The 27,383-nt window shown below is 40.4% G+C and overlaps 1 protein-coding gene across 1 annotated transcript in view; it reads left to right on the top strand.

Annotated features, from left to right (window-relative positions):
* The window catches only part of Trap1 (TNF receptor associated protein 1), a 550,461-nt gene that overhangs the window by 397,400 nt on the left and 125,678 nt on the right, over positions 1 to 27,383 (top strand). The window contains exon 6 of the mRNA XM_067144122.2: positions 21,229 to 21,395. Coding sequence (XP_067000223.1) covers positions 21,229 to 21,395 — 167 coding nt within the window. The remainder of the gene's footprint in view (positions 1 to 21,228; positions 21,396 to 27,383) is intronic.

Below are 27,383 nucleotides of genomic sequence, written 5' to 3'. Positions count from 1 at the left end.
ATGTGTTTTGTATCACTGACTCCCATTGTTGTAGGGGCATCTTTGATGTTGGTCATAAACTCGGTCTTTCCAATGTTGATCATGAGGCCCGCTTTAGCTGCAATAGAGTGCAGTGTTTGAAGCTGCATAGTGGCCTCATGCATGTCGTTTGCTAATAAAGTAAGGTCATCAGCAAAGGCCAGGCATGGAATCCTCAGGTTGTCTGATTTAAACCCCATTCTTAATCCGGTGTTCTCAGGTAATGACCTGGTCCATTCTCTTATGATCTTTTCCAGGACACAGTTAAATAATATGCATGAGATACCATTGTTCTTGTACTTTAATATTGGATAGTAAATATCGATGTCCTCACTCGTGATGAAACTCTCTCTCGCCATGTAGAGGCTAGCTATAATCATCGGACGCCTGTTAAATTTTAAATACTATTTTCAGAAGTTCAGTGAACAGACAAAGTCACACAACACTACAACACTGTTTAAAGTCAAGCAGTAAACTTGTTGAATTATCTAATTATATTACTTTTTGCTTAATGAATAATAGGAATTTTACTTTTTTTAAATGGAAATACTGTATTGTCCATCCATGGAATTGTAAATCGTAGCTTGTAGTCCACGCTTAAACCTTTGTAGATTGTGACAAAAAAATTATAACGTGTCAGCTTTCTTTGAATGAATAAATATAAGAAAATAAAACTGTTTATATCGAGCGCAGTATAAATCAATCCGGAATATGTGGAAAAGGTCAGTTTTTTGCTTTGTTTTTGCGATTATAGCGCTTTATATTAAATACTGCACCCCATCAGTATTTCGCTGAGTAGTGGGGGAGAGCTTCCTAATGACAAGTGAACGTCAATGCTTCGCTGCAAAGTGTGTCCGCTCTCTCGCTTCACTGTGACGTATGCTTGCTACGTAAGCTGTCCACATTTACGTCACCCCAGCCCGGCCGCACTGGGTTAGCCTCAACGGGCGCCCAGCTGAGCATCTCTGGTGTAGACCAACTGGCGAAGATGGTAGAGCGTCACAGAAGGCGAGTTCCAAGCCCGTCCGTATACGGACTTCCAACATCACATCGAGAAACAGGTTTATAGAGAATGGTCAAATCACTGGACAGCAACGCAGCTCTGTAATGGCAAACATTACGCCGCTATCTGGAGATACATCCCGCAGAAACCGTGGTTCAATCTTCTCTTACTCGCCGACATTCCACCTGAGTTATCAGAGTGAAATTTTGACATGCATCTTAATCAGCCATTTGTTCATAGTCAATGTTGTAGACTCCCCAAATTGACCCTCTGATCCCGACCAAAAAGCAGATCTCAATCATACAATTTTAGGATGTACTAAATACGAATCACAAGTAACCGATTTATATCAATATATCAATCCCTTATAAAACAGAACGTTCCTATTCCCACGTCTGTTTCGTCGTTGTTAAGCAACTGTGACAAGCAATAGCCAAATTTTTAAGTGAAGCCAATTTAGCATAGTGATTTAGTGATTCATTCTCTTGCTCTAGTATCTGTATAAACTAGCCTTCTCCTACCCAATTTCCTATACTCTGGCCTACCATCACTAAGTAGTCATAATGCCATGGCAAGCCTCATGCGTGAAGATGTTGCACCTCGCCCTTCCTAATTTAATAAACACACATAGTTGGCTGCGTGATTTTACAGACAGAATGCCAGTATTAAAAGAAGAAAAGAAAACAAAAAGTTTATCAAATTACGCGTAAGAGCGGTTGTACGCCAAATTTCATGTTCGCCACTGCTCGTTTTCTCCTGGCGCAGCATTTTTGACATCATCATGCCGTCATAACCTAACCTAACTTAACCTCATAGGCTCACCTGGAGGAGCCCTATCGGTCAGGTTAGTGGCAGAATTTGGTGGGAGAGGGAATCAAACCCGGGATCCTTTGCACCAAAGGCCAGCTCGCTAACCATTTAGCGATGGAACTAGACTTGGAGAAGTAATAAACTATATTTGAAGCGCAAAATAATGCATCAGTTGCTATGAAGTTTTGGTTGTTGGGGATAAATGTGCTCTGAGCGCAGTTGACGTGTTTACAACGAAATAGTCCGAGCGTAGCTAATGTGTTAACTGTACGGGGCTCGAGCGCAACTGCTGTACCCCCATAAAAGTTCGGCACTTACCGTTAAGAGAAATACATTAGCACAGGAGCGGTTGAAAGTAAAATGTTTCTTCTCAGTAAAGAGTTGTAACATCAGCGCGTGTCACTACTACATGAACTAACGGTCTGTTATGTGTTAACCGTCTCTGGTTGTTCAAATTTTGTTTCTTCTGTGAGTGAGGGCAGTCTGGCTGCTCCCCACGGGGGTGAGCCGATCGTAAACAGGGTTTGTGACCAAGATAGTGCACTTTATGGAGAATAAGGTCCTCATCCTATATCAGCTGTCTCTGGAGAGCCACCAACCATTACAGGAGGTGGATAAAGGCTGCCTTAGTTCTCAGACTTCATCAACTCTTCTCTCTCATTTATTTAGAATACTAGCACGATACCAGTGCTTCGCTACGGTATTATACTGAAATTTATAATTGAATGCTTATCGTTTTATATGTAACTCGCCGATATTCGCGATCTGACTCGTTTTCTGAGAGATTACGGCAACGTTCCTCCCATTTTCATTTTTTTTTCTCTTCAGCAATCGATTTCGTACTTCTCGGCCTAGGTCCAGGTATTCCACCTGGTCAGTTGGGTCCCCAAATCTCTGCCATCTTTTCCTATAAGCATTTTTAATGTGGATCAAATCCTTGAGGACATCTGGGGTGATGTCGTCTTGGGTGCCTTGGCGGTACTGAACCCGCGGCTGGACTGCATTCGAAGTCATTACCCGTCCAGGACCCGTTTCCGGCGCGGTCCGCACATTTTGACGACGGTCCAGAACATTATTATTATTATTATTATTATTATTATTATTATTATTATTCAATGATGGCGGCTGTGTGTCAGGACGTATCGTTTGCGAGTGATAGTGAATTGGTACTTATAAAGGCAATATTGCACAATACAGACTGTATTAGTTGTGAAGAGTGTAAGAAGCAAACGCTGATCAACGGACAATAAAGGTGAGTCTGTGTGAAGTATTTAGTGTCGTTAAGAATCACGAACTATGGTAGCATGAAGGTACTTAACCTAAACGAATAAAAGTTAGGATCGAAGCTTAGACAACATCGAAACGTAATAAGTAGTTCACAAGATCACCGCTAAAGGCGTATTGGAGTAATAAGTTTGTGAAACTATCCCTTGAGTTGTGAGGAAACAACACTAGAGCGCAGTTATACACCTAGCGCTAATGTGCGTCGTTCGCGTAATGTTCTGGTGATAAATGGAAACATCTACTAACACAAACACGCGTGATCAAAATCAAATGGTTACTCCGAGCATTGAATCATCGAATAAACTGAAAGAATCAAACGATGTCTCGCGAGATACCGACCAAATAACCCTGTCTACAGCTGTGCAACAGGGTGAGGGAGAAGGGGAAGATGACCCAAACATGGTCGAGGCGGCAGAAGCACAAAACAAGGAGCTTGTATTTGTAACATTAGTCAATGAGATTAAAGAATGCGACAAAGTAAAATGGATCGAAAGATTGCAGCAGATGATTGATGCACGGTTTAGCAAGATGCCCCGAGGTTGGTGGCCGAAAATAACCAAAGAGTTTCAACAACGCTTTGACCAAGGAGCTCGTCAAATTGATGTCAGGAATTTATACAATCGATTCAGACACAAGAGTCAGAATATTAATGCATGTGAAACGGATAACATCAAAGAAAATAATGCAATACAAATGCCATCTGTGGTGAAGAACACGGACTTGTTCGTCAAAGTGAAACGAACGTTATTGACAAATATTGATGAATATTGTAAGAAGAAAGAGGCAAAAACAAGAACTAAGAAAATATTTAGCCAGGAAATAAATCAAAAAATAATCGAAATGATGAATGTAATCATAAAATCGCAACGAGTAGAACAGCAAATAACCACGATCGCCGAAATGAATGATGTATTGTATGCATGACAACAGACGTATGAGATGGTGACAACTAAAGAAAAGAAGGTATCTGGCTGGAAAAGCTCTATCGAAGCCAAGATCAACAAATTGAATAGAAAATTGGAAATAATTGATGCCCACCGCCCAAATGAAAGAGCAAGTAAAGAATTGATTAGACTGTGTAGAGAAAATCGAATTCATTCAAACACGAAGATGCGTGATATGATTCTTGAGAAAATAGCTATTTATAAGAAGAAGATAGTGATAGCTGAAAATCGTATAGCATCTAGGAACACAGACCGAAAGTTTGAGTTTAATAGGAAGACCTATCGTGACCTTGAAGGCGATAGATTTACAGTAAGTGAAGATATTAATCTTGAAGAAACCAAACGCTTTTGGACTACAATTTGGAAATATGATGAAAGACAAGATTATGAACAACTGACCCAAGAACTAAGTCCAGCGGAAGTGGAGGTAGACATGGATAGAGAAAAGACAAAATAGGTCATATCCAGGTGTATAAAGTACCTAGCGAAATGGAAAGCAACAGGGCCTGATTTTGTATATAATTACTTTATTAAGAGGATGTATGCATTACATGAGAGGTTAGAACAACTAATCTACGAAATAATTCAAAACCTAGACTTGATCGATGAAGAGCTTTATGCTGGGATAACATATTTGATTCCAAAAGTCCCGAATGCAAACATACCGCAGCTCCTGAGGCCAATTACATGCCTTTCGAATTTATTCAAATTAATCAGCAAAGTGTTCGCGGTAATAGTCAATGATTTCTGTGACGTGAACAATATTATCTCAAGTAATCAAATGGGAACACGCAACCGATGTCAAGGCGCTAAGGAACAAGCACTTATAAGCAAAACCATAAACGAAAAGTACAATAATAAATTGTGTACTGCTTGGGTGGACATTCAGAAAGCATATGAATCGTTGTCACATGAATATCTGATTGAATGCCTACGGAAGATACATATGCCAGAAAACATCATTAAATTTGTCAGTAGAACACTTGACAAACAGAGAACAACATTAATATGTGGAAATAAAGTGGTCGGTGACGTGAAAATAAATAGAGGAATATTACAAGGGGATGCTCTATCACCCAAGTTGTTCGTAATTGCTATGGAATCGTTAAGCAGAATCTTAAATAAGAACTGCGAGAAGATCCAAGCAGATGGACATGGAAGAATTGAGTGCAACCACCTCATTTTCATCGATGACATCAAATTGTTCGCCAAAGATGCGCAGACATTGAACGAGCTGAGCCAGTGGACGAATCAATGTCTCAACAACATGGGTTTTACAATCAATCAGCAAAAGTCAGCGAACAATATCAATTCGAACGATATCTTTGGAGAGAAGATAAATGACGTGGAAGGATACAAATTCCTAGGAATAATAGAAGACTCGAGGAAAGTAATTAAACCCGAGAATAAAGTTATCATAGCCAAGAAGATCGAATCACGGGAAACAAATGTATGCCAAACAAAGTTGAAGGCGAGAAACCTGTTTGGAGCAATAAATGAGTATGCGTTGTCAACTATTAACTATTATATTGGCCTGAATCCGTACGAGCACGAAGAATTTAATAACATTGATCTGAAGGTGAGAGGAATCTTGAGAGAGCAGAATATCGTCAGAACAGCAGGTAATATGGAACGACTGTACCTGAAAAGACATGAGTTAGGAAGAGAACTACAAAATGTTTCTGAGAAGGCCGAATTGATTTTACTTGAACTATGTAAATATTTGTCAACAAACACAAGGACGAAGTTTATCGCAGAAAGTGAAAGAAGAAATGCAACCCATCTGGGATTGATTGAAGAACATCTGAAACGAAAGTACCTAATTGAGGACGGAAACGATGTAACGGTAAAAGTAGTTAAGCAGGAACAAAAAAGAGATGCGAATGAATCGAATCATGATTAAGTCAATGCATTCCACATTGTTCCGTGAACAACAGGAGAAATTTGTAGACGTAAAACAGTCATCGTTATGGCTAATGAGGGGGAATATATCTCCACAGGAAGAAGGAATATTCTGTAAGATACAAGACAGAAACATCATCTTTAGTCATGGGAGTATATTCCAGAGGTGCCCACACTGCAACCAGGGCAATAAGACACTAGACCATCTGGCAACACATTGTGGACGAATGCTTAATTTGGACTACAAGAAACGCCGCAATGACGTTGTCAGATGCTTGCATTTCATGTTCACAAAAAAGTATGGGCTGAATAATTCTAAGAAATTAAAGAACTATAAAGTGGAAAATGTCATATCCAATCAGCGGATTATAATAAAGTCAGACGTCATCATACAGACTGAGCTTCGCATTGAACACAACAAACCGGATCTGATGATACATGACCTTGTAAAGAATGAAATCCTGTTAATTAAAGTTGGAATCACAAACAAAAATATCCTAAAACAGACTGAAACCACTAAAGGAAAAAAGTACGAGATGCTAGCCAACGAACTCTCACTTATGTACAATGGAGCCAAGGTGACGATGGTCCCTGTGGTAATAACGTGGGACGGGCTAGTTACCAACTTGTTCAAGAAGCACATGGACGAATTGGAAGTGAGCAAACAGCTACAGGCCTACCTACAGACCATCGTACTAAAAAGAACTGTGGGAGTGTGCTAATCGACTTCAGACGAGGCAGCTTGGATAACGAGTTGTGGACGGAGGACTTACAAAGAATGATGGACCAGATGGAGGCGGTCCTGGTGCCGTAAATGGTGTGCAAAAAGTGTGTAGGCTATATAAATGCGTAGAATCATTGGAACATGGACTTGAAAACTAATTGAATAAATTATTATTATTATTATTATTATTATTATTATTATTAGGGTGGGTGAAATTAGTTGAATTTAGGTATTATATATATATATATATATATAATTCGCTGGGGCCATCAAGGACCAAGTTAAGTCTTGTTGCATTTGACACTGAACTTGGCCTTCTTTAGAGCCCAAATTTCCCTCATTCTTTGTGAGTGGGCCTGCTTACGCTCCTCTGTTCAAGGGGCACCGTGTCTTCTCTTCGGTTGCTCGTCTCGGTTTAGCCCGTTCGTCAATATTTTCTTGCGGAAAAGATCTCTGTTAAGGGCGTCTTCAGCTGAGATATGTAACATTTGCAGGTCTTCTTTGGTATTTCTAAACCAGGGAATTGTGGTTTTGGGGTTTGAATAAAAAAAGTGAAAGATTTCTTTAGTTAACTTTCTTCCGTCCATTCTTTTCAGATGACCGTAAAATCGTGCCCGTCTTTTTCTGATTGTGTCGGTAATTTTCTCTATTTTGCTGTAGACTTCCTTGTTGGATCTCTTTTGATGGATTCCATTTTTGTACTTTGATCCCAAGATTCCTCTCACAATTTTGCGTTCTCTTTTCTCCAGTTCTTCAAGGAGTCCTTTGTTGGCATTTAGAGACAGGGTTTCGGCTGCATATAGAACTACTGGCTTCAGAACTGTTTCATAGTGACGTATCTTGGTGTTCTGGGAAAGGCATTTTTTGTTGTAGATTGTCCGGGATGTTTGGTAGGCTATTTCCAGTTTGCGTACTCGCTCCTGAAGTGCTTCTTTGTCCAATCCATTTTTCATGATGATCTCACCCAGGTATTTGAATTTGTCTACTCGGGTGATGTCCCCGTATTTTGTATGGAGTTTTGGTGGAGCCTCTTTGATGTTAGTCATTACTTCTGTTTTCTCAAACGATATATGCAAACCAGTTTGTTCGGCAATTTCCTTTAAAATTTCAACTTGAGCTCTAGCGGTTTCTATGTCGTTTGAGAGAACAGCAATATCATCGGCAAATGCTAAGCAGTCTGTTGCGATCCCCTTGCATTTGGTTCCTATTCTCAATGGACTGAAGTTGGTTTCCTGTAACCTCACCCGCCAGGTTCTGACGACCTTTTCAAGAACACAGTTGAAGAGTATCGGGGATAGCCCATCGCCTTGTCGGACTCCTGTTTTGATGTCAAAGGAATGCGAGAGACATCCGTGAAACTTCACCTTGGATTTTGTATCGGTCAGGGTGGATCTAATTAATGCCAGCAGTTTCAAATCAACTCCAAATTCATTTAAGATGTTTAGCAGGACTTCCCGGTCAATGGAGTCGTACGCTTTCTTAAAGTCCACAAAGACAGACACATACTGCTTGGACCTTAGCGTACAATATCTGATGATCGTTTTGAGATTTTGGATCTGTTCAGCTGTTGAGCGACCTTTTCTGAACCCTCCTTGGTATTCACCTATTTGATGTTCGACTTATGCTTCCAAACGCTCCAGGATGGCAGGTGATAGAATTTTGTAATTCACGGGTAGCAAAGATATCCCTCTGTAGTTGTTGATGTTCTTCATGCTGCCTTTTTTGTGTAATGGATGGATCAAAGCTATTTTCCAATCTTCGGGTAGGGTCTCCTTGTTCCAAATTTCTTCTATTTGCTTTTGCAAGATATCAAGTGATTCCTCTGGGGCATATTTCCATAGTTCTGCTACTACTGAGTCTTCCCCCGGCGCTTTGTTATTTTTGAGACGGGCAGTGTGGCGCTTGATTTCGTCTCTGTCGGGTGGTCTGGAATCTGGGTACCTGAGTAAGGGTTCCTTGGTCTCAATGGCGCTTTGCGGTTTAGAGCAAGTAAGTAAATTTTTGAAGTAATCTGCCAGAATGCTGCAATTTTCTTCATTTGACGTCGCCAGTGTGCCGTGCTTTCGCTCAAAGCATAGAGATGGTGGTTTATAGCCAGTGAGTTTGCGTTTGAAGGCTCTGTAGTACTCTCTGCTTTCATTCTTCCTAAAGTTTTGTTCTATCTTTTCAGTGAGAGATTTTTCGTATTTACGTTTCTCAGTTCTGAACACCCTAGCTGCTTGGGCACGGTGGGTTTTGTAGGTTTCCCAATCATTTTCTAATTTCGTAGAGTAGTACTGTTTCCACGCATTGAGTCTTTCTTGGAGGACTGATTCGCAGGTACTATTCCAACAGGCATGCTTTTTGCTTCTCTTGATTTCTGCAACGTCTTTGGCGGCCTCAACAAGGAGACTTTTGGCGTTGTTAAAGTCACAGTAATTTGGCCTAGCCTTCTCCTGGAACTCCTCGACCCTTTGCCGAAGTTTATCATTGTCGAAGCGTGTGATCTGTTTGGTTGTCTTCCTTGTGTTTGCGGGAATTGGTTTGAATTTGATAAGAGACATATAATGATCTGAGGCCACATTGATGCCTTTCTTTACCTTAACATTCATAATCTCAGGGCTGTTTCTCCTGGAGATTGCAACATGATCAATTTGGAACTCTCCGAGAGCTTGGACGGGAGAACGCCAAGTTATTTTCTTTCTGGGTAGATGGCGAAAGTTGGTCGACATGACCTGCAGGTTGTGATTTTGGCAAATGTACACCAGTCTTTTGCCGTTGGGATTGGTTCTTTTGTGAGCAGGGTAATTTTCTATAACTTTCTTGTACTTCTGTTCACGACCTAGTTGGGCATTGAAGTCACCTAAAAGAAGCTTGACATGGTGTTTGGGGATTTTGTTTAATTTTTCATCCAGTAAGTCCCAGAAATTATCAACTTCGTCTGGATCAGACTTGTTCTTATCGTTTGTAGGAGCATGTGCATTAACTAGGGCGTAGGTTTTGTTCGCGCATTTAATTGTGAGTATAGACAATCTGTCATTCACAGGTTCGAAATTTGCAACCGATTTAAGGATCTTGGTTCTAACAGCAAACGCGGTTCCAAGCATCACAGCTCCATTGAGGATTCCTCTTTGCGCTTTGCTCTTGAAAAATCGGTAGCCTTCTCTTCATCTGGGTACCTTGTTTCCTGTAGGGCGATTATGGATATCTGATTTTTGTGAAGAGCTTTGGCGAGGGTTTTCAGCTTGCCAGTTTGTGTAAGTGAATTTATGTTGAAAGTTGCTAGAAAGGTTTTAGATTTTGGCCTGAGTTTTTGACTCTTCGGGGTACACCGAGACGCTCCGACTCGTCTCTTGCATGATGTCGAGTCTCCCCCAGAATCCGAACGAGACTCGTGCGCCGTGGCGTTCACGACGAGTGATTTATCCGAAGATTTACCCCCTGGGGTATGTTTCTTGAAATGTTGTGCCATCATGCTTTTTGCCTTGACTTTGCTGTGGACGGGTACCCATCCTTTTACAACTAGGGTTGTTAGCCCTAGAGGTTGCCTCAAGATGTTTTCTGGCTTCTGGTCATTTACCAGTCTTCGCCGTAACCCTGGCAAGGGACCAGTTTTTTTTTCACGGTGGTATTTTATTTCCCTACTACCCTCTGACTCTGCTGGCGGCAGAGCCAGCGAGCTTCCCCAATTCCAATGGGACGCGCCCGATGGAGGTAACCGGCAAATCCTCACAGGGGATTATTATTATTATTATTATTATTATTATTATTATTATTATTATTATTATTATTATTGTTCTGGACCCCACAGCAAGATGCAAGACCGCTTCTTGGCGGTAAATTACATCTGCTGCCATTGCCATTGATGGCAGTATGACCAGCATCATTGTCGCTCGTAGGCAAGTGCGCAGGATTTCTGGCGATACGAATGACATACTTCCGTGCATTATTGACCTTATTATAGAGATGAACAATTGCACGGCCAATCTCATTCCTATTGTTTATTTCAAATGTGTTTAAATTTTTATTTATATGCCAGGAGAATCTACTGTAATCTAAGGTGGTTCTCCAAAGGAAAAGATGGCTCTGGAAAACGAACCCAGGTAGGATTAAAAATGATCGGCTTATGATAAGAATATGTACATTGAAAATCCACAGCCTGTTTCCAGTCATTCAACCGGGTTAGGAATGGAATGAATAAGCCCCCAGCTAGCGGTGAGGATAGGAATTGTGCCGGCTGCCGAAGCCTGTCGCACTCCTCTGGGGCAATGATTAATGAATGACAAATGAAATGAAATGATATTGGAGAGTGTTGCTGAAATGAATGATGGCGGGGAAAACCGGAGTACCTGGAGAAAAACCTGTCCCGCCTCCGCTTTGTCCTGCACAAATATCACATGGAGAGACCGGGATTTGAACCGTGGAACCCAGCGGTGGGAGGCCGGCGCGCTGCCGCCTGAGCCACGAAGGCTGCTGATAAGTACATTATGAACATTAAAATCAATTGATCTCACCTCCTTTTCCACTCCACCGCGGTTAAGTTGATTTACCCCTTCCCCCCTCCAAAAAAAAAGAAGGCGTGTTTCTTTATGTTTAAAGGAGATTCCAAATACCAATGTTCACGTGTGTTACCTTCAGTTTTGAGATATAACTATTCCCATAAAAATAATTAATTTTTTCACTTACTTTCACCCCCGCTCCCCCCCCCCCCCCCAACTTTAAGTGAATTTTCCGGCAAAAAATATTTGTTTCTTTAATAGTAAAGGATGTTCTAAATACCGATTATCTTCAGTTTTTGAGATATGTGTCCTCATGAAACGAATTCAACTCCTTTTCACACCCGCCCCCGAAGATGGTTCCCCCCCCCCAAAAAAAACGCGTCGTTTTATTTTTAAAGAAGATCTAAATACCAATTTTCACGTCTGTAACAACTTTAGTTTTTATTAGATGTAAGTATCCTTATACAATTAATTCAATTAATTTTTCAATTTTTTCACCTCCCCCATCCCTTCATTGGATTTTCCGAGAATACCGGTTTCTTTACATTAACAGGTGATTCCAAATACCAGTTTTTACGTCTGTAACATTTTATGTTTTTGAGATATACTATAAATGTAGTCTTTCTAAAAATTCACCCCAGTTTGTCACTTGTGTTTAACCCCCATTAATTGATTTTCCAAAAACAAAAAATAATGTTTCTGTATTTTTAAAGGAGATCCTATATACTAATTGTTAGGTCTGTAATATCTTCAGTTTCTGAGATATAAGTATCCCCATGAAAGACATTCAACCACTTATTCACACTTTTCACCCCTCATATTGGGATGTAGGTACAGAAAACAAAAAAATACGTGTTCTTTTATTTTTAAAGGAGATTCTATCAATTTTTTACATCTGCAAACTTTTAAAGTTTTGAGATATAGATACACTATTTTTTTAAATACACCCCCTCCTTTCACCCCCCCCCCCCCACTATTTGGATTTTCCAAAAACAAAAAATACATGTTTCTTTATTTTTAAAGGAGATCCCAAATACCGTTTTTCAGGTCTGTAATATGTTCAGTTTCTGAGATATATGTATCCACATTAAAGGCATTCAACCCATTTTTCACTCCTTTTCACCCCTCCTTTTGGGATTTTCCGAAAACAAAAAATACGTGTTTCTTTATTTTTAAAGGAGATTCTAAATACCAATTTCTACGTCTGTAAACTTTTAAAGTTTCGGGATATAGATACAATCATTTTAAAAATTCACCCCCCCCTTTTCACCCACTATTATTTGGATTTACCAAAAACAAAAAAATACGTGTTTCGTTATTTCTAAAGGAGGTTCCAAATTTAAATTTTCATGACTGTAACATCTTCAGTTTTTGAGATATATGTCTCCTCATAAAAGGTGTTCATACCCTTCCACCCCCCTTTTCACCCCCTCCCTTGATGGGATTTTCCGAAAACAAAAAGTACGTATTTCTTTATTTTTAGAGGAGATTCCAAATACCAATTTTTATTACTCTAAACCTTTAAGTTTTTGAGATATAGATATCCTCATTTTAAAAATTAACCCTCCTTTTCACCCCCTTAGCGACGGAATATCCAAAAATCCTCCCTTAGCGAGCACCTACATGTTAATATGAATGTATCCCCAAAATTTCATTTTTCTATGTCCTTTAGTTTTGGCTCGGCGATGATGAATCAGTCAAGTCAGTCAGTCAGTCAGGACAAGTTATTTTATATTTATATAGATTTTCTTTTGACATATAACAACTTACAAGATTTACTAATATAAAGAGTATGATATTTTAAATAATGAATTGTGTCCGTTGTATTCGAGCCGCTAAAATATTCCGTATGTAAAATTTAAAACAATATGCTCCTTTATATTTAAACAGATCTCACATTTTGGAATTGCAGAAATACTATGATAATAAGCATCATTATTGCATGAATAATTCCCCCCTCGAAATAATTAAGAATGCATATAAATAATAGATAAATTCAATTTTCTTGTGGAAAGAGATGAAGAAGAGAGACTTGTTTATAAACATATTTAACAACTGAAATTATATTGATTATACATCCGTAAATAACGTACAGTTACAAGAAAATAATTGAATAAAAAATAAATGGCCTTCAGTAATCACAAATGAACAAGATACCGTCCTTCAGAGTCAGGTGAAAGAAAACACATTCCGATGCATAGACCTTGTAAAAGAAAGTAAAAACAGGAATACGAAACTATACGAAACCTATGTTTCGTGATGTTTACTCAATCTGCTTCGATTGTTTTGACTCTACAATTCTTGGATGTTTGGTTCTACATTGATTTAAACGCAACTATTACAACATGCGACGTTTTTTTGTCTCGCCTTATGGGTTATGGGAGAGATAGCTATAAAACCAGAACAGCCCTGGGTAAATGCAGGAGTAAATTAGCGACCTATGGCTCAGTGCGCCACGCTTGATAGAGAATTTAGAGATCGATTGACACTTCTTCTCGTACCTCAGCCTGCTCATTGTTGCATCGCGAAGTCTTGAATTGTGCCTACCTCAGTTACAGTCAGTCTCTTCTTGTCCTGTTCCCAAGATAGTGGGTTCGGCGCAAAAAGGAACTCTGTGGACGAATGAAGATACTGTATAACGGGAAGAAAAGAAGAAACAGTGCGCTAAATTTCAAACACACTCCTTAGTCGGACATAACAAAATAATAATAATAATAATAATAATAATAATAATAATAATAATAATAATAATAATAATAATAATAATAATAATAATAATAATAATTGACAAAACAGATGTAAACAACTATCGCGGCATCTCCCTTCTCGCAGTAACATACAAAATTCTCTTCAAAGCCCTTCAAACTCGGGCAGAAGAGCAACTTGATTCACAGTTGGGTGAATACCAAGGAGGCTTTAGAAAAGGACGATCTTGTGCAGAGCAGATCATGAACCTTAAGTCTGTTCTGTCGTACCTAAAATCCAGGAATAAGAAATTTGTAGTTACTTTTGTTGACTTCCAAAAAGCCTACGACTCCATAGACCGACACACACTCCTCCGCATTCTGAAGGAAATGGGCTTAGACAACAAAACGAGAGCTATCATTCAACAGACCTTAACCAGCACTACGTCCAGGGTGAAATTCAGGGGAGAAATTTCGAACGTCTTTGAAATCAAGACTGGTGTTAGACATGGGATGGACTATCACCGCTTCTCTCCAACTGCGCTCTGGAGAAAATCATTCGGGAATGGCGCAAGGAGATGTGCAAGGAAGAGGTTGAGAATGGCCTTAGAATAGGATATAAGAAAGATGATCTTATCATATACTGCCTAGCTTTTGCAGATGACCTAGCGATCTTTTCTGATTCCCTAGATACTGCTGAAAAACAAATTAACCAACTGAGAATCCAAGCAGCAAAAGCTGGCCTCCAAATCTCTTTCCAAAAAACAGAGTTTATAACCAACATCAAGCCAGCTCCCAGAGAGCTCATTGTGGAACAGGGAAAAATCAAGCAGGTGGAAAAGTTTAAGTACTTAGGCGAGTGGATAGTACCTAACAACTCTGAGAAAGAAGCAATCATGTGCAGAATCAACAAGATGGAGGTGGCATATCAGCTGACTAGGAATGTCTACAACAAAAGATCAGTGTCCATCAACGCCAAGCTTAGGCATTATTGTTCGGTTGTACGCCCGGAAGCACTGTACGCAGCAAAATGCCTTGCAATGAACAGAAAAGGTCTGATGGAGAAGCTAGAAGCTAAAGAAAGAAAAATCCTGAGAAAGATTCTTGGACCAATCAAAGAAAATGGTGAGTACAGGAGACGACACAACAGCAATCTGTACCAGCATATGGAGAGGATAACGGACACGATTCGGAAAAGGAGGATTAATTTTTATGGCCATATAGCACGCATGAGCACACAGAGACAGACTAATAGGATCTTTTCCTACTTTCTTAACAAGAAAACCAAGGGACCCTGGTTTATCGAAGTTGAAAAAGACCTTCAAGAAATAGGAATCACACTCGAAGACATCCAGAAACGTGCTCCTCTCCAGAAAAAGCTCCAGGGATACAAGAGGTTCCAAGAAAGGCCAAAGTTGAAAACAGGCAAGAAGTGGACTGATGAAAGGAAGGAGGCTCACAGAACGAGAATGCGTGAGTACTGGGGAAGAATTAAAGCTCAAGGATGCAAACGGTTGAAATAGCGTGGTCCACAGCAGGCCGAAACGAAGAAAGAAAGAATAATAATAATAATAATAATAATAATAATAATAATAATAATAATAATAATAATAATAATAATAATAATTGAAGATACAGCACACAAATTGTGCATAGAGTTGAGAACAAACTGGCATAATTCACAATTGAAGATCTACGATTTGTACAAGTTAGTACATGGTATCGGTTGCATTGTACACCGCATAATTTACATACGCAGGATTCGTCTGGGTCATGGAAGTACTCGGTATTACACAGCTTATGGCGGAGTCCATGTACCGCCATCGAGTTAACAAAGTGTCGCAGGTCTTGGTTAGTGTTTGTCCATGTGCTATTCATCATGGCCTCCGTTGTATAAAAGTCGATCCAGATTTTATAGATTAACTAAGCGCCTCCACAATACTCTATTTGTAACTTGCACCTTGTATTAACGGTTGAGAGGCTAAATAAAGTACTGAATATCTTGTATCTATTTACTATACAGTACCTTATTACACAAGATATACTGACACAATTATTTTCTTGTATATAAGCATTACTAGTGTATGTTATTCACATGGTATTATAAAAATTTTATAGTATGGAACAGAGATAGTATACTACAAGAATATATTCAGTTCAACTTCAACATAATCGCCGTTGTGTTCTTCAGCAGAGTCTGTTCTAGAAAACCTTCACAACATGAGTCCCCTCATCGGTTCATAAGTATTTCGCAGTTTTTATCATAATATTTTTTTAGTAGCGTACACGCCTTGCTTCACCGTTTCATTCTTCTTTGGAGACATGCTTTCAATGCCATATTTATTTATCGAATTTCTACTCGTTCCACAGGGCTATTCGCCCGAAGAAAAAAATTGAGAGAAAGAGAAATCAGTAAGAAGTTCCATGTTAGTCTGAGGAATGTAAATGATCAAACTCTGAGAGTATGGATTGTTATTGGTTATCTAATTACATTATCAAAAGAATAATACATTTGATTTCTAATCCTCTAGCTCTTATTTGTAATAAGTGTTTAGAGTTTGGAGTGTGTCCTGATTTACTTAAAATTTCTATATTCCTGTATTTAAAAGTGGGGTCAAACCATTTCTTCAATCAATCAATCAATCAATCAATCAATCAATCAATCAATCAATCAATCAAGCAAGCAAGCAAGCAAGCAAGCAAGCAAGCAAGCAGCTTGAATTTATAAGGTTTTGGGGGATATAGTGAAGAGTGGTGGTGATTATTCTTTTAAGAGGAAGTACAACTAGGCAACCATCCTCTACATAACGCTAATCAGAGGGAAAAATAGAAGGGATCCGACACTTCGAAAAATGAAGATATCGGTCAAAGGAAGACAAGGGCCACGAAGGGCGTGAAAATGAAAGACTCCCTAGCCCTCGCAAACCTAATAGCGTCGGGGTCGGAAAAGAACAAGAGTTGACCAAGAGAGGTCGGATAGGATAGATGAAAGTGAGGAGCCTGGCACAAGTAAGTGGAAGCAATGCCAGGACTCAGCTAAGGGCCCCGTGGTCGCCAATCCACGCTCCAAAGTTCAGAGCCCCTGGGGCTCCTTTTAGTCGCCTCTTACGACAGGCAGAGGATACCGTGGGTGTTATTCTACCGCCACCATCCACAGGGGGAGATATAGTGAAGACAATGGGTTGGGTTATAGTACCTTTTCCGAAGTACTTATTTGATTATTGTTTGCATGAAGGAGCTATACCAAATGAACTGGGAGGTGCTATAGTATCCCCTGTGTGTAAAGGGAAGGGTGATAGACATAAAGTTGAAAATTACAGGCTAGTCAGTTTAACATGCATTGCATGTAAGCTTTGGGAAAGCATTCTTCCTGATTATATTAGACATGTTTGTGGAATTAATAACTGGTTTGACAGAAGGCAGTTTGGGTTTAGGAAAGGTTGTTCCACTGAAGCTCAACTTGTAGGATTCCAGCAAGATATAGCAGATATCCTGGATTCAGGAAGTCAAATGGACTGTATCGCGATTGACCTATCTAAGGCATTTGATAGGGTAGATCATGGGAGACTACTGGCAAAAATGAGTGGGTGACTATATTTATAGAAAATAGAACTCAGAGAATTAGAGTAGGCGAAGCTTTTTCTGACCTTGTAATAATTAAGAGGGGAATTCCTCAAGGCAGTATTATTGGACCTTTATGTCTTCTTATATATATATATATATATATCAATGATATGTGCAAAGAAGTGGAATCAGAGATAAGGCTGTTTGCAGATTATTTTATTCTATACAGAGTAATAAATAAGTTACCGTGCAAAAAGACCTCGATAATGTTGTGAAATGGACAATAAAATGGACAGTAATGATAAACGGGATTAAAAGTCAGGTTGTGAGTTTCACAAATAGGAAAAGTCGTCTCAGTTTTAATTACTGCGTTGATTTGGTGAAAGTTCCTTTTGGGGATCCTTGTAGGTACCTAGGTGTTAATATAAGGAAAGATCTTCATTGGGGTAATCACATACATATGATTGTAAATATAGGGCACAGATTTCTGCACATGGTTATGAGGGTATTTAGGGGTTGTAGTAAGGATGTACAGGAAAGGGCATATAAGTCTCTGATAATACCCCAACTAGTGCATGGTTCCAGTGTATGGGACCCTCACCAGGATCACTTGATTCAAGAACTGGAAAAAAAAAATGCAAAGAAAAGCAGCTCGATTTCTTCTGGGTGATTTCCGTCAAAAGAGTAGCGTTAAAAAAAAAATGTTGCGAAGTTTGGGCTGGGGAGACTTGGGAGAAAGGAGACCAGCTGCTTGACTAAGCGGTATGTTCCGAGCTGTCAGTGGAGAGATGGCGTGGAATGACATCAGTAGACGAATAAATTTGAGTGGTGTCTTTAAAAGTAGGGAAGATCACAATATGAAGATAAAGTTGGAATTCAAGAGGACAAATTGGGGCAGATATTCGTTTATAGGAAGGGGCGTTAGGGATTGGAATAACTTACCAAGCGAGATGTTCAATAACTTTCCAATTTCTTTGCAATCGTTTAAGAAAAGGCTAGGAAACAACAGATAGGGAATCTGCCACCTGGGCGACTGCCCTAAATACAGATCACTAATGATTGATTGATTCTTCGTATTTCTCATGTAGGTCTAAGTCGGCCAGAGCTCAAGCCACTTTTTCTCATTTAAAAAAAAATGCTTTACGTCGCACCGATACAGATAGGTCTTCTGGCAATGTTCGGATAGGAAAGGACTCGGATTGGGAAGGAAGCGACCGTGGCATTAATTAACGCACAGCCCCAGCATTTGCCTGGTGTGAAAATGGGAAACCACGGAAAACCATTTTGAGGGCTGCTAACAATGGGATTCGGACTGACTATCTCCCGAATCCAAGCCCACAGCTATGCGACTCTAACCGGACGGCCAACTCGCTCGGTGCACTTTTTATTCTTCATTCGTTACGGCCTCTGTATGACCACGGGTAGCTTTATCTGGTTTGGGTTTTCTTCTTCTCCTCCCAGAACCTCTTCATCCTCTCTCTCCCATTCTTCAGCTGAGATTTTCAGTATCCTCTTGTCTCCCTAGCATCTTTCTGTACCCTTTCTCTATCATTAAGCTCTCTCATATTGGTTTGCGTATATTTCTTTCTCCAGTTCTCTGTCTTACCTTGATCCCAGTCTCTGTCCAGTCCTTCCGGAGTTCGATAATCCATTTACTTCCCGTCTCTCCTCTCGTCCTACCCGTTGTCTCCCATACTTTTCTGGCCATTCTCTCCATGTCCATCCTGAACACATGTCCAGCAAATCTTGTTCGTTTGAGTCTTATTTCTTCTGAGATTATTCTCATGTTTCAGTACACGCCGTCCCTTGATCTTCGTTCCCACCTCTTCTTATTGGTCCCAGTATCTTCCTCACGATTTTTCTCTCTTCTTTCTCCAACTCCTAGTGTCATCGTCTCTACCGCTTACAGTACTGCGTTCCTCACTGTTGCCTTGTAGTGCCCGATCTTCGCATCCGTTGATGTATTTTTTTATTGTACAATTCTTTAGTCGCAAGGTAGATCCTGTGTTTTCTCCCCTCGCTGCTCCTGTCCCCTCCTGTTACATATTCTCCAAGGTACTTAAATTTGTCTGCCTTATGCACGGCGCCTGCTTGTGTTTTCCAATCCTAGGTAGTGGTCATATTCTTTGCCTATTCATAGGTGATTTGTAGTCCTATGCGTCTGCTCATGTTATCGAGTTGTTTCTTAATTTCTTCCGTCTCGCTCACTATAGCTATGTCGTCCGCAAATCTAGGAAGTCCACCTGTGCTCTCTTTTTCTTCTTGTCCCCCACGTGTATCTTGTCGTTTGCTGACCTCCATTGTCCGATAACTTCGTTCAGCAATGATATAGAAAGAGGGGGCTCTCCCGGCTTAAACCCCTCCATTCTTATAGAAATATATTCACATTTTAATCGGATATGACGCATGAAGGAACAATCCATCTTTGGTATTCCTATCGACAGTGACTTCACTGAAGAATCTATTAACAATCGCTCGCTGTGGAAAAAAAACAAACCTTTCTCCCATTATTTGTGAATCCTACATCTGAAACTTTGAGTAGGTCTTTCATTTATAAATTCTTGTGTGGCAGTCCTCTGTTCTTCAGGATCCTCCCCAGCGTCTGTCTGTCTATGGAGTCGTATGCCTTCTTGAAGTCCACGTAGGTCATTACCATATTCTGTTCTTCAAAGTCCTGTGTAATATTAGTTGTTTCAGAGTAAAGCTCTGCTCTGTATACCCTCGTACTTTCCTAAAACACGCATGATAATCTCCTACTGTGCTTTCTAGCTGTTCTACTCTTTTCAGGAGCAGCCTCGACATCATCTTTTAGTCGACCTCTAGTAGTGATATTCCTCTGTAGTCTTTTGCTTACCCTTTGTCCTGTTTTATGAACAGTTCTCTGCCCTTGTAACCTGCTAGTCTCTTTTTTAACTTTCCGAAGAAGTCTTTGGGATTGTGCTTCCCGAAGTTTTTCTCGATCTCATCCAGTTCCTGCTTCATCCTCTGTCTTCTTGTCTATCTTATTGTTCTGTCTACTCCCTTCCTCGCTTCTACACAGACCTCCCGTTTTTCTGGGTTTTTCTTGCTGCTCTGCTCTCTCCAGGCCTTTCTCCTGTTCTCTACTGCTTTCTTGTAGTCCTAATTATACCACTAGCGCTTCTTCTTTTTCTTGCACCTGTAACTCATCCTGTTTTTCTGTGTTCGTCTTCATGACTTCCCATTCAGTCTGTGTGCAAATCCCCTCTTCGTACTTGCCCTGGTTGCGTCTTAGTTTGTCTTGGTCAGTGTTGGTGTTTCCGGTTGCGTATATGTGTTCAACAACCTGTCATCCACTGAGCTGAGTAAAGTCCTCTCATTTTCAGAAGTTGAAGATAAAATGAGCACATTTATTGATGTTACAAAGGATCCTGATAATCCGCACAACTCGTGCCAGAAGTGACATTTAATCTGTTCACTCCAGCCTTGAAAACGACTATCAGAGTGAAGACTGAAGGGGCGAGGCACTTTTTTCTCTGAACATTAAGGTAGAGTTTTATGAAAAAAATATTCATCATCCGAAGCAGGTCGTCCAGTCATTTTAAGTATAAACACGAAGATATTTTTTTGACTACTGCACTTTGAATTACATTTCATCTTGTGTTTTTAACAAACATTACTAATATATTTTCTAAATAAACCTCCGGTATTTCATATAAATGTTATTCATTTTTACTACAAATTGTTTTGTGTTTAGTTTGCAGCACGCCTCTGGAGAACCATTATTTGAAACCCTTATAAATGCAAGTTGTAGACCGTGCAGGGTTCATATTCCATTGTGCAACCTCTATTTTTTCAGGCCTTCTTGGAGCAGCTCAAAAATCAAGGAGGCAGTGGGGATATATCCACCATCATAGGCCAGTTTGGGGTTGGTTTCTACTCCAGCTTCATGGTGGCAGAGAAAGTGGAAGTATTCACTCGATCTAGCAAACCGGGATCTCCTGGTCTTATGTGGTCCAGTGATGGGTGAGTCTTTATTATCACACTTTCATACCAATGTATTGCTGTCTGGTGCAGGCCATCTTTCTCAGTAACAGCTGCTACTGACCGTTGTTATTACTTTTTGCGAAACATAGCCTTCCAACGTATATGTGTTCAACAACCTGTCATCCTCTGAGCTGAGTAAAGTCCTCTCATTTTCAGAAGTTGAAGATAAAATGAGCAAATTTATTGATGTTACAATGGATCCTGATAACCCGCCACAACTCTTGCCAGAAATGAATTTAATCGGTTATGCGTTTCAGTACTAGGGCATTTTTGGAGTAATCAGTTAAGATGGAGTCTGGCTTCCAGGCATTTGAAGATAAGCTCAGTGAGATGTTAAAGCTAATCAGGACGAACTTACGGTTGAGTTTAAAGCTAGTCAGGATGAAAATTCCAGTCAGAATGAACTAAAGTAACAGTTTAATTCCTATCAGTATGAACTTAAGGCTAGCCAGGACGATATTAAGGCCGAGTTGAACGAACATATAAGGCTGGACAGTACAAGTTAGAGGAGGAGATGCACGCTCATGAGGTTAGATTAAAAAGCGACATTAACCTAGGTGCAACGATGTAGAAATAAAAATCATTACGATTGATGACTATTCATATATATTTCCACTAAATACGCATATAACAAATAGAAATATGTATACAATAATTCTCAGTTGGCAATTGATCCGTTGAGCGATATCGATATAAAGCTCGTTTCGTTGCGCTCACACGCTAACGTCCAACACACAAACATCGCAACTGAAATACTACAACTTTCTCACTATCAATATTACTGGGTCCAACTCGCTCATTGAACTACAACTGACTGACTTCAACTAGACTCAACACTCATTATCCTGGTTATAATTCTGAATAATTCTGGTTTTTACCAAGATAGTATTAATACAAGATATCTGGAAGGTTCTACCGTTACATCCAGAAATCCTTGGTAAGCTCTTAAAAAATAAATAAAATAGAATTCTCTTGAAACAAGCTCATCATTAGGATGTATTGCCTAAGGATTATTTACTTGAGTCAGCACACATACAACTAGACGCTTTTTGAACAATTTGGAACACATGAAATATTATTTACAAGTGATAAACATCACCTAATCTATAACACATAAGCTATATAAACCTAAATGCATAAACTAGCCTATAGCGCATGAAAATTGCTTTCAGTTATACACACATAACTTGCGGCAGTATTGTACAGGAAATAAGTGAAATGATCTATAAATCGATTAAGGCCATACCTCAGATTGAGTCCACTGTTTGAGACTTGATTCAAGAAATGAACGAAATGGATAAACAGTTCCACGCAATTCCTAAGATTGCGGAGCCCGGTGTTCGTGACTTGAGGAAGATGGCCTGGTGCAAATTTTTCGAGATGGCCTTTTATAGACGACCTGCGCATCTGCGAAGATAGTGCTGCCCTACCTATGATTTATTTATTTAGCGTATGGCCCATACAATCAAGTTGAGTTCAAAAATAAATTATATACATATTTACATAACAAGAACACAATGAACAAGAAAAGGCTCCTTACAACTGAATGCCAAGACCATTGATCCACTGTATTGCTTCTGGAGTTGCCATCAGAAAATCCACTTTGCTGCCTGCGTATGCCCGCGTTTCACACTCTCTGACAATATGATGTATGGTTTGTCGTGCAGCTCCACAGTCACACGCAGGTGTCGGCAACTTGTTCCATTTAAACAATATGTCTCTACATCTACCATGGCCTGTTCTTATTCTGTTCAGAGCAGACCGTGTTTTACGTGGTAGTTGGAATCCACTTGGAGGTTTGGCATTCGAGAACATACTGTGCAGGTGCATCTCCGTTGCTGCTTCCCACCGTCTTTTCCACTCTGTAGTTGGGTTGTAGCCTCTAGCAACCATGTCTAAGGCGTTACGTAAATTTGGATGGCGTGAACGTAATCTGTTTTGGTTGATAGTTCGTAGATCTTCATGTACAGGTAGATCGGGGTTCCTTAAGATTTTATTGAATTCCTTGATGAGAGCGGTGGATCTGCGTAAATCAGATGACATTATTCCATATAGAAGCGGGAGCCAATGAGTTGGTGTAGATTGAATTGTGCCAGTTATTATGCGCCTAGTGGAAATCAATTCAGTATCAATGAGTCTTGTGTGATGACTGTTCATCCATACTGGAGCACAGTACTCGGCACTTTAATACACCAAGCCTAAAGCTGAAGTCCGTAAAACGCTTGCCGAAGAACCCCAGGTAGTTCCACAAAGCTTATGAATGATGTTGTTACGTGTTTTCAGTTTCTGTGCAGAGCCCAGCAGATGTTGCTTGTAGGATAGTGTTCGATCCAAGGTTACTCCAAGATATTTTGGGTTCCAGTTGTGGTAAAGTATCCTGCCACAGAAACTTACATTCAATTTAGTATTTGCTAAGTGATTGTTTAAATGGAAACAAGACACCTCCGTTTTATTGATGTTGGGCTTAAGTCTCCAGTTCCTGAAGTAAGTTTCCAAACTGGACAAATCCCTTGTTAACATCTCTTCAGTTCTCTCCAGTTCTTTGTGTTGCACAGCTAATGATATATCATCAGCGTAGCAGAATTTCCGTGATGTAACTTCAGGAAGATCATATATATATATATATATATATAAGCTACACGTGACCCCTGGGTGGTGCTAAGCGAGCAACAATATATTTGGCAGCAGTCTATCGCTGTGATCTCCTGGCAATTACAATGACATATCCTACCTATGATGAATTCTAATGATGAAGATGGCACGAACACCCAGCCTTCGAACCAAGGAATTAACCAGTGGAGTAAAAAACACTGACCCTGCCGGGAATCGAACCCTGGACTGCTTGCTGGGCTGTATGGACGAATATGTTACACAGCGCCTGAAGAGATTGTGAGGTCGCTCCAGGAACCACTAGCTAACAGCTGCCTACGGAATGCAACTGCAGAAGATACAAAGCGCACACGAATCACTGCAGGAATTCGCCATGGAAGAGGAGTGGTTGATCACAAGACATTAGGCGGCTTACCACCGGAGTATATGCAGCGGAAGGCTGCCTACACCTTCGCCAACAGGCTTCACAATGCAGAGATCCGGCAGCACCTGATGCTTGAGGGGAAGCATTGCGTAAAGGACACTCTTACCATCGCCCTGAGGATGGAAGCGGTGAAGACGATAGCAACTTTGACGTCATCGGTGCGGGTACGAGACTTTGGAGATGAAGGGTACCCGGAGATCCGTTTGTTACCACCAGCACGACGCCGTTGTTCTAGGGGAATCGTGCTGGCAATGCAAGGAAGGAAGAACTACTGACAGGTGATACGGTAACGAGAAGTGTGTCGCGTACTTTCAGGAGGTGTAGCACGATAGTATTTGCACGACCCAGGGCAGTGAGAACAGGGAAATACCCAATAGAAGGTCGTAGCAACACGTGGAAGATTACTAGGGCCCACCGAGGTCAGGTGGATTAAGAACCAACAAATTACAACTAAGTAAAATAAGTTACTACTGACTAAAATAAAACAACGATTTGAAGGAAATACTGAATTTAATTGGAAAAGCAATGTTTAAGTCTTTCATTAAAATAATTCTTTTGAAAAAATTAAAGATAAAATGCGGCGAGATCTCGTTTTTAAAAAAAAGATAAAAGGTAAAGAAAACCCTTAAACAGACCTTGGGATCCCAGAACTACAGCTAATAAATTACAGTAAATTAATGCAGCGAAAGGTAAAACTTGACTGCAACACGAGAGGAGAAAACGGTTCCTTATGAGACAATGACTGGTTATAGAAGAGTAAACTCCAAGCAATATCTCCTCAGAATAAGTTCCATCAAGGGCAAACAGAGAAATTGAATTAATTCACAAATTAAGAATTAGCAAGAACGAAACGTGGAAGGAAATAAACATTAAACTCTAAACACGGATCCCGCGGTTGACTCAGCAGTCTTCACAATCGTCCAAATCAATCAACATCATATCCTTGACAACCCCAAATAATACTCACGACAGACAACGAGAGTCAGCAGTTAGCTCGTAACAGAGAGCTCCCATCACAGTTATGTTTACAAGTGCAGTCATGGAAACCGGGTCACATGACCCAAGCAAATGGCTGCCCAGTAACAACCGAGGAAGTCAAATGAACCGTTTTCTTCTCACTAACTAACCTTTTTCCATAATGAACTGGTAACTTACACAAAAATCGAAAACAATAAGAATTAACCCACCCATAATATAATGCTTGATAAATACTATTTAGATGCCACAGTCAATGAGTAACATTAGTTTTTAGCAGTTACATCTCATTTGAATTTTAAGATGAAAAGTACAACATAACTCGTTTTGAATTGATTAATAGGCGTAAACATAGCCAACATTTTACATTAAAGAAAACCCCAATAACTTAAATTATATCGTTATTACGAAGTGTAACATCATGTCGAAACATATTCAAATGTAAATCCTTGGTTATAGAAAGATCATGCACAATATAATTTAGAATTTTCCCGCTTCGAAGGACCAAAACAATTCGATCTTTCAGTTAGCATGCATTTCTTGAGATGAATCCAGGCCCCAGATCAAGACTTTAGGGTTATCAATACTCACAGTCTCGCCGAACATATAATAAAGAAAACAAAAGGAAATGCAGACATTTTGGCTCTCGCCGGTTGGCGAGGGATTTATCCAGTGTCGAACACCATGACTCCAGCTTCTTCTTTACTAGTTTTCAATATCCTTTTTCACCAGCAGCGATGAGATCGAATCCTTTTAGTCAACAACCTTCAACAAAGACCACGATAATCAAAACAAAGACCGGTCGGTGTACATAGATATCCACGGAGGTCGTAGATCATGAGAACAAGTTGAGTACGGAGAATGCCGCTAGATGGCAGACCGATGCAGATAGCGGGTCTTACTCCAGGATACAGCTCCCGTGAATCACGCAGATCCCAAGAGATAGCGGGCACATGCAAAATTTAAGGTGATGTTCCATTACAATCAACGGGGCATGACGTTGTTGGGAAGTTGATTTTGATAGATGAGTCAATTCCCCGGTACTCAGATACCTTTAAACTCTTCAAATACCGTCAGAAGTGGAACTCAGACTGACAGCTACCAAATGTGGGTTTTACCCAGTCAGGACGCTTGTGCCAGTATGAAGCTGTGTGTTGGTACAAATTTCCAGTGCGACATCGCAGATCTGTGCAACGCTGATGCTCTGTTCAGAAGACTGTGTCCCGAGAAGTGCACCCACTGTCCGAAGGTTGAGAGCTGGTTCGTGTAGTGGACATCGGAGTCGTGAGAGTTGTGACTGTGGAAAGCTTGGATTGCGCTGCTCTAAGAAGGGAACAGGTTGTGGAAAATGTTGGACAGATTCTGCGAAAAGTCTAGCTGGAACAGCGACCAGCATAGGAGGACATCGTTGAGTGTAGCCCAATGTACAAGGCATATTGGGCTCAGTGGACGTCCTTAAAGACTAACAACAGTCTGTTGATGCATATACGAGAGTCAGCCAATGACAAAAGGATGGAAGTGGTGCATCAGCATCATGGAGGCTTCATGGCAGGTCATCTTTGGGTCAATAAAACCATGGATTGGGTCCTGCAATGCTACTGCTGGGTGCACCTGAGTACGGATGTCGAAATATGTGGCCAAATGTGTGACACCGATGCTGAAAGCCTTGACCCTGATATCCACGGAGCTGCCTGGCTGAGGCAGTAAAGGCGTGCTTGGTTCACTCGGGAGGATGTGGGTTCAGTTCCTCGCCAGAAAGAAAAAAAAAGAAACATGATTTCCACTTCCGGAGGTGCATACGGCCCAGATGTTCACTCACCTACACCAAAAATGAGTACCAGGTTATTTCCTCGGGAGCAAAAGCGGCCGGGCATAGAGCTAACAACTCTCCCTACCAAGCCGAGGTTACGGATAGTGGAAGCCTTTACCTTCCGCCCCTGCAAGGGCCTTCTTAGCCT

This window comes from Anabrus simplex, chromosome 3, assembly GCF_040414725.1.
Source record: "Anabrus simplex isolate iqAnaSimp1 chromosome 3, ASM4041472v1, whole genome shotgun sequence".
Lineage (NCBI taxonomy): Eukaryota > Metazoa > Arthropoda > Insecta > Orthoptera > Tettigoniidae > Anabrus > Anabrus simplex.
Note: the sequence above shows the minus strand (reverse complement) of the source record. Positions and strands in the feature narration are given on the sequence as shown.